The 8,160-nt window shown below is 41.5% G+C and overlaps 1 protein-coding gene across 1 annotated transcript in view; it reads left to right on the top strand.

Moving 5' to 3' along the window:
- The first annotated feature begins 72 nt into the window (after positions 1 to 72).
- Positions 73 to 8,160, top strand: part of SNX1 (sorting nexin 1) — a 41,865-nt gene continuing 33,777 nt past the window's right edge. The window contains exon 1 of the mRNA XM_017508054.1: positions 73 to 357. Coding sequence (XP_017363543.1) covers positions 199 to 357 — 159 coding nt within the window. The 5' untranslated portion in view covers positions 73 to 198. The remainder of the gene's footprint in view (positions 358 to 8,160) is intronic.

The raw sequence follows: 8,160 nt of genomic DNA on the forward strand, positions 1-8,160 counted from the left end.
TTCTGATTTGCAGGGCATCCTCCCCTGGCAGGGTGCCGCGCCGCACCCAGCGCCTAGGCCCCGCCCTTGCGCCTCCGCCCCTCGGATCCCACGGGGTCCCTTGCGGCCCTCCCACTCCTCGCACCGTTGGATCGCTTTGCTCACGGCGCTATCTCTCGATAAAGTTGTTGTTGCGGCTTCCGCCGCGAGTGGAGGAAGATGGCGTCGGGTGGTGGTGGTTGTAGCGCTTCGCAGAGACTCCCTCCGCCCTTCCCCGGCCCGGAGCCGGAGTCCGAGGGGGCGGCCGGGGGATCAGAACCCGAGGCTGGGGACAGCGACACCGAGGGGGAGGACATTTTCACCGGCGCCGCGATGGTTGTGAGTTCTCACCCCTTGGGGTAGCAGGCGAGAGGGCACCCCAAAAGGGAAGCGAGGCTAAGCGAGAATCGGGGAGGTTGGGGAGAGTGGGCCCGGTGAGATCTTGCCTCGGTGTCAGCAGTCCGGGCCCGGGGACCCTGGATGGGCTCAGAGCGGTAGGGCCTGGCTTCCCGGCCCCTAGTCGGGAATAGTAAAGAATAAGGGTTGTGGTGCCTTCGTCAGCTAGGTCCCTAATAGCCAAGAGCCGCCGACGCCGTCCTTTGACCCTGCAGTGTGGTGACTGCACGGATCCACGGAGTTATTTTGCTGGTCTTGTCCTGCCAAGGCTGATTTAGTCGGTCAGAATAAGCGAATGGGATCCAGACCTTTCTCCAGTCTTACTCCTTCTAAGATGAATAACGTTACGTGGAGTAGCCTGGGGTGGTGACCCGCCCACCAATTCTTTCATTAGCCCGGCATTTACCGACAATAACCAAAGGCCCTTTCTGGATCTTACTTTACAAAAGTTGTGATTCTTCCGATCTCTGGGAAAATCAGGCCAGAGATCAGAGGCTGGTGGAGAGGTTCTGCCAGATAAACCACTATACGGATCAGAAAGCTTTCTTCCTTTTAAAGGGATGCGTTCAAGTGCCCAAGTACCTCGTTGGGAGCAAATCTGAAATGTGAGGAGGTAATGGTGTTTTCCCGTAGCGTTAGTAATAGGAGGGCCTTGACTGTAAGTCCGGGTTCTTGGCGTTTTGAACAAATAATTGGACAAAACGCACAAAATAGCAAAGGAATGAAACAGAAACGTAGCAGCGAAAGTAGGAATTTATCAAAGGGAGAAAGCACTCCACAGAATGGGAGTGGGCCGGAGCAAGGGGCTCAAGAGCCTACTTACAAAGTTTTCTGGGTTTTAAGTGCTCCTTTTGGGGTTCCTATGGGTTACCCCTTATCTAGATAAAGGATTTGGTATGTGGCTAATTAAAGACTGTGGTGAATTAGCGTCCTGTACAGATGAACGAATGGTCCCTGCTTGGCCCGGCCGATCTAAGGCACTCTTCCTTTCCATCTGAGAAGTGGTGGAAGAGGAGGGTTGCAGGGATAGAGCCTTTGACCCTTTGCCATTTGATTGTGGGGGTTTTTCCTTTTGGTTTAGCTTTAGGAAGTTGTCCTTAATTGGCCTTAGGTTCCCTTAGATTCTCTGTCCTCTGGGAAGTCAGCACGAGTTGGCCTTAGATTCCTTGTCCCCAGACCTTGATGTTTACTATTTTAGAAAGTTAGCATATCCCAGCACTTTGGGGGGCCGAGGCGGGTGGATCACGAGGTCAGCAGATCGAGACCATCCTGGCCAGCATGGTGAAACCCCGTCTTAAAAAAAAAAAAAAAAAAAAAAAAAAAAAAAAAAAAAAAAAAGAAAGAAAAAAAAAAAAAAAAAGAAAGCATAAATTGGCCTCAGATTCCCTGCCCCTAAACCTTAGTGTTTTTCCTTGATTCAGCACAAATTGCCCTTAAGTCCCCTGCCTCCAGACCCTATTCTCCTGCCTCAATAATAAATATCCGGGTCTCTAATGAGAGTTAGGTGGAAAAAACTATTCTTTGTAATGTGGAAATCAGTAATCAGTTATGGAACCAGTAGAGATGTTTTGGCCTGTTTTATGAGAATATTTACTCATACCACTTGGAACAGGTGGTTCTATGCGTAAAATTCAATGCTGGGCCTGTGAATTTATCTGTTTTGCATAATGCTTCTCTTCTTAGTAGCTACTCAGTGGGCAACCAACTAAATAAAACAGCTATAAATTCTTTATGCAACATGTGGTCTGAAAAAGTTTGAGGCTTTCTTCATTTATGTCAGATTTTCACTGTCCTGTATTCAGAAATTGAGTCCATAATTTCAGCTTATAAGGTGATTGATAATTCTAATAAAACAACTAAAACTGTCAAATGAAGTCTGTTATTCTGAAAAATAATAACTTTTTGCGACTGTCATAAAACAGGAAAAACTTTTTGTTTGTTTTTGGAGATGTAGTCTCCCTGTGTTGCCCAGGCTTGTCTTGAACTTCTAGGCTCAATGGATCCTCCCTTTCTCCCAAGTAGCTGGGACTGCAGGTGCATGCCACTCGCCATGAGAAATAATAGTTCTTGATGCTGGTTTAGTCTTTTTGCATGTTAAAATATTTAGTCTCTTCCTTAAAACCGCTTGAATGATATACAGACTGAGAATATGAAAACAGAAACTCTGACACTGAAAGTGATTGGTTACATAGGCAAACGATTTATTTTCCAAAAAGGAACTTGGAAGGGTGAGGAGTTATTTTCTAGAGTTATCTAAAGCAGTAGCCAAGTGCGGTGGCCCACACTTGTAATCCCAGCACTCTGGGAGGCCAAGGCAGGAGGATCACCGGAGGCCAGGAGTTCGAGACCAGCCTGGCCAACATGGCGAAACCCCATCTCTACTAAAAGTACAAAAATTATCCAGGCATGGTGGTGTGCGCCTGTAATCCCACATAGGGAGGCCGAGACACAAGAATCACTTGAACCCCAGAGGCAGAGGTTGTAGTGAGCCAAGATTGCACCACTGCACACCAGCCTAGGCGACAGAGCAAGACTCTGTCTCTAAATAAATAAATAGAATTTTAAAAAAAGAAGTACAGGAGGCTTCAGTTTAATTCATCTTACCATACTTTGTGGAGTTATCAATACCTCTTTTTTTGTAAGACTGTAAAAATCCTTTGTCTAATTTCCAGCTAAAAGGGAGGTAAGGAGGTCAGAATGACCTTGTTCTACCACAGAAAGCATAATTATTTTTATTTAGATATGATCTAAGAAAACTTGAGTTACTAAGGAAACTAAAATACCACCTGTAAGCCATTTTTCTAGCCACCCAACCTCATGTTCATCATCTTTAGGAAGCCAAGACCCCAAGATACCTCACTAGTTTAACTGTCTTGTTAAACAGCCATAAAGAACAAATTATAATCCAATTAATGCTTTAGTTGTGAGCCAGAGAAGATAGAGGATTGAAGTGCTTGTGGTATTTTAAAGAAGAACATTGAAGATTAAAGTAAGAGGGTAGACTTTGAAGTCTGATTTAAACTAGGCTCTATGGTTTGCTAGTTTATTCTTGGACACAGTACTTAATTACTTTCTACAGCTTCCTCACCTGTAAAAAGTGAGTAATATGGCTGGGTGAGGTGCGAGGTGGCTCATGCCTATAATCCCAGCACTTTGGGAGGCAGAGGTGGGCAGATCACTTGAGGTCAGGAGTTCAAGACCAGACTGGCCCACATGGCGATACCCTGTCTCTACTAAAAATACTAAAATTAGCCAGGTACGATGGTGGGTGCCTGTAGTCCCAGCTATTCGGGAGGCTGAGGCAGGAGAATTGCTTGAACCCAGAAGGCTGAAGTTGCAGTGAGCTGAGATCATGCCACTGCACTCCAGCCTGGGTGACAAGACTGTGACTCCATCTCAAGAAAAAAGAAAAAGTGAATAAAATTAGTATTTACCTCTACCACTACTGTGAAGATTAAATTAAAATGCCTACAAAGCACTTAGAACAGTTCCTTCCATAATAAACATTTAAAAAGTGCTTACTTTTTGAAGGCATGAGCTGTATTTGTTGGTGAGCATTTTGTAAACTGGAATTACTCTAAAAACAAAAAAACCCACAAAATCTAATAGTGGATTAGAAAAGTTGACCTTAAAAATGGGTAATACAGTTGATCAAAGTCAAAACTAACTATTATAAACCTGGCATGGTGGTGTAAGCCTGTAGTCCCAGCTACTTGTGAGGCTGAGGTGGGAGGATCACTTGAGCCCAGGAGCTTGAGGCTGTGGTGAACTGGGATTGCACCACTGCACCTAGTCTGGGCAAAAGAGTGAAACCCCATCCCAAAACAACAACAAAACTAGTAATATTTATTTGATTAGCTAAAGCCATCAAATAGATACTTAATGACTTAATAGCTTTTGTTTTTGTTTTTGAGACAGATTCTCAGTCTTTTTGTCCAGGCTGGAGTGCAGTGGCACAATCTGAGCTCACTGCATCCTCTGCCTCCTGGGTTCAAGTGATTCTCCTGCCTCAGCCTCCTGAGTAGCTGGGCTTATAGGCACGCACTACCATCCCTGGCTAATTTTTGTATTTTTAGTAGAGACAGAGTTTTACCATGTTGACCAGGTTGGTCACAAACTCCTGACCCCAAGGGATCCACCTGCCTTAGCCTCCAAAAGTGCTGGGATTACAGGTGTGAGCCACTGTGTCCAGCCAACTTCAATAGCATTTTACTAATTTAAATTAATCTTCATCTTTTATTTTGTTGCATATTGGAGACAGAGAGGGGTGCTGAAGAATTTTGAAGCTGAGGCATGTAAAGTTTAAAACTAATTTATGGCATGCTTGTAATTTTTTGGGCATTGATACAACTGCTGCTGTTAATCATCCCATCTGCTCTCTTTTACAGCCGAGGAGGCTTTGTTAATTCAGTAATTAAAATGTGGTTTCATTTATAATTGAAAGAGCAGTCTTAGACATGCATCTCAGAATGTATAAACCAGTTACTTAAGTGGGAAAGACTCTGCCAGGCACGGTGGCTCACGCTTGTAATCCCAGCACTTTGGGAGGCTGAGGTGGGCAGATCACGAGGTCAAGAGTTCAAGACCAGCCTGGCCAATATGGTGAAATCCTGTCTCTACTAAAAATACAAAAATTAGCCAGGCATGATGGCATGCACCTGTAATCCCAGCTACTGGGGGGGCCTGAGACAGGAGAATCGATTGAACTCAGGAGGTGGAGGTTGCAGTGAGCTGAGATCATGCTACTGTACTCCATCCTGGGTGACAGCAAGACTCCATCTCAAAAAAAAAAAAAAAGGTGGGGGAGAAACTCGAAAGAATTAGTGAAATAAATTTGAAGTCATTGCTTTAAGACTACAAAAGAGTTCAGAGTTATGTAAGTTATGTATTAGCATTTAGGCAGGAAAGGACATGGTCTTTCAGAACTAGTCCTAAATCTGTGATCACTTTAACATCTTGCAACAGGAAGCAAAAGCTTTTTACTTATTTGTTAATAAATACATATATACATACATACATGCATACATACTTATGTACACACAAGGTCTCTCTCTGTCTCCCAGACTAGAGTGCAGTGCGGCGATCATCGCTCACTGCAGCTTCTACCTCTTGGGCTAAGGGATCCTCTCACCTCAGCCTCCTGAGTAGCATATGCCACCATGCCCAGCTAATTTTTAATTTTTTTTTTTTTTTTTTTTGTAGCAATGGGATCTCCCTATGTTGCCCAGACTGGTCTCTTAACTACTGGGCTCAAGTGAGCTCCCACCTTGGCTTCCCAAAGTGCTAGGATTATAGGCGTGAGTCACTATGCTTGGCCCAAAAAATCTTTTTGAAAAAATTAAGATAAAACTCACATAACAAAATTCACCATCTTAATCATTTTTAAATACATAGTTTATATTCACATTGTTAGGAAACAGAAGTCCAGAACCTTTTCATTTTGCAAATCTGAAACTCTATGCTTATTAAACAGCGTCCACCATCCCTGGTAATCAATCTCCATTCTAACTTTGTTTCTGTCAGTTTGTCTACTTTCAAAACCTCATGTAAGTTGGAGTCATACAGTATTTGTTTTGCAACTGGCTTATTTTACTAGCACATTGTTCTTAAGATTGCCCAGGCTGGTCCACCTTATAACGTGTGACAAGATTTCCTTCCTTTTTAAGGCCGAATAATATTGCATTGAATGTATATAACACATTTTATTTATTCATCTGCCAGTGGAAATTTGGGTTTCTTTCCTCCTCTTGGCTATTACGAATAGTGCTGATGTCAACATGATTGTGAAAATATTTGTCAAAATCCTGCCTTTAATTCTTTTGGATATATACCCAGTAATGGGATTCCTGGATTGTGTGGCAGTTCTATTTGCAGTTGTTTGAAGAACCTCCATACTGCTTTCCATGGAAGTTGCACCATTTTATAGTCCCACCTCAGCTTTTTAAAACCTGTTTAATTTTGTATCCTAACCAACCTCTGGTAACAGATACCAAATTACAGCTAGATAGGAGGAATGACCTCGCTTGCTGCCGTACTGTAGAATGAATGTGGTTAACTACATTTATTGTATATTTTCAAAAAGCTGAAAGAGAGGATTTTGAATGATTATAGCACAAAGAAATGATAAATGTTTGAGATGCTAGATATACTAATTATCCTGATTTGATTATTGTACATTGTATGCACATATTGAAATATCACTCGGATTCCCATAAACATGTACAATTGTCAACTAAACATAAAAAGAAACATTTTTAAAGGAATGATGCTTGTTAAAGATTTTTTGTAGATATTATCAAGTTTTTTTCTAAAGTTTCCTTCTGTTGCTGTCTTGATAGGAATTTAAAAATATCTATTGAATTTTATTATTTTTTGACATTTCTCGGTTATAGAGTTTCTGTCTTAAATCTGTTATATGGTGAATTTTTTTTAATGTTGCTTTACTGGAATAGACTCAACAAGGTTATAGTATATTGTCTCTTTCATATTTTTTATTGATATAGTTATACATATTTTTGGGATACACATGGTTTTTGATACCTGTAAACATGGTATAATGACCAAATCAAGGTATTTGGGATATTCATCACCTTAAACATTTATCTTCGCATTGAGAACATTAGAATCCTTCTCTTTTAGCTCTTTTGAAATATACAATAAATTATTGCTGACAATAATCTTCCTACTATACTATCAAATACTAGAATTTATTCCTTCTGTCTAACTGTATTTTTGTACCCACTAACCAACTTGTCTTCATCCTCCCCAGCTTTCCCTTCTCAGCTTCTGGGAATCACCATTGTATTCTCCACTTCCATGAGATCCATGTTTCCGGCTCCCACATATGAGTGAAAACACTTGATACTTGTCTTTCTGTGCCTGGCTTTTTTCACTTAACATAATGACCGCCAGTTCCATCCATGTTGCTCTAAATAACAAGAGTTCATTCTTTTTTATGCCTGAATAATAAATAGTTCATTTTTATATATACCACGTGTTTTTGGGGGTTTGGTGTTTTTTTGTTGTTGTTGTTTTTTTGACAGGGTTTTGCTCTGTCTCCCAGGCTGGAGTGCAATGGTACAATCATGATTCACTTCAGCCTTGACCTCCTGTGCTCCGCTGATCCTCCCACCTTGGCCTCCCAAGTAGCTGGGACTACAGATGCATGCCACCATGCCCAGCTAATTTTTGTATTTTTTGTAGAGATGGGGTTTTGCCACATTGCCTAGGCTCATGTCAAACTCCTGGGGTCAAATAATCTGCCCTCCTTGGCCTCTCAAATTGTTGGGATTACAGGTGTGAGCCATCACACCTGGCCTATACTACATATTCTTTATCCATTCATGGACACTTAGGTTGATTCCATATCTTGACTCTTGTGAATAGTATGCTATAATAAGCATGGGCGTGCAGAAGAAATATATATACTTTGATGTATTTCCTTTCTTTTGAATACATACCCAGTAGTGGGGTTGCTAGATGTTCTATTTTTAGTTCTTTTAGTAACCTCCATACTGTTTTCCATAATGGCTGTACTACTTCACATTCTCACCCACAGTGTATCAGTGTTCCCATTTCTCCATATCCTTGCCAACATTTGTTCTTTTACATCTATGTTCATAAGATAAACCGTAGAATTGTATGGTTTGGGGATTAAGATTATATGGTACTTTCTTTTTCTATTCTTTCAAGAATGTTTATGCAATTGGAATTATCTGTTTCTTTTTTTTTTTTTTTTTTTTTTTT

The sequence above is a fragment of the Cebus imitator genome, unplaced genomic scaffold, assembly GCF_001604975.1.
Source record: "Cebus imitator isolate Cc_AM_T3 unplaced genomic scaffold, Cebus_imitator-1.0 Scaffold386, whole genome shotgun sequence".
In the NCBI taxonomy this organism is placed as follows: Eukaryota; Metazoa; Chordata; class Mammalia; order Primates; family Cebidae; genus Cebus; species Cebus imitator.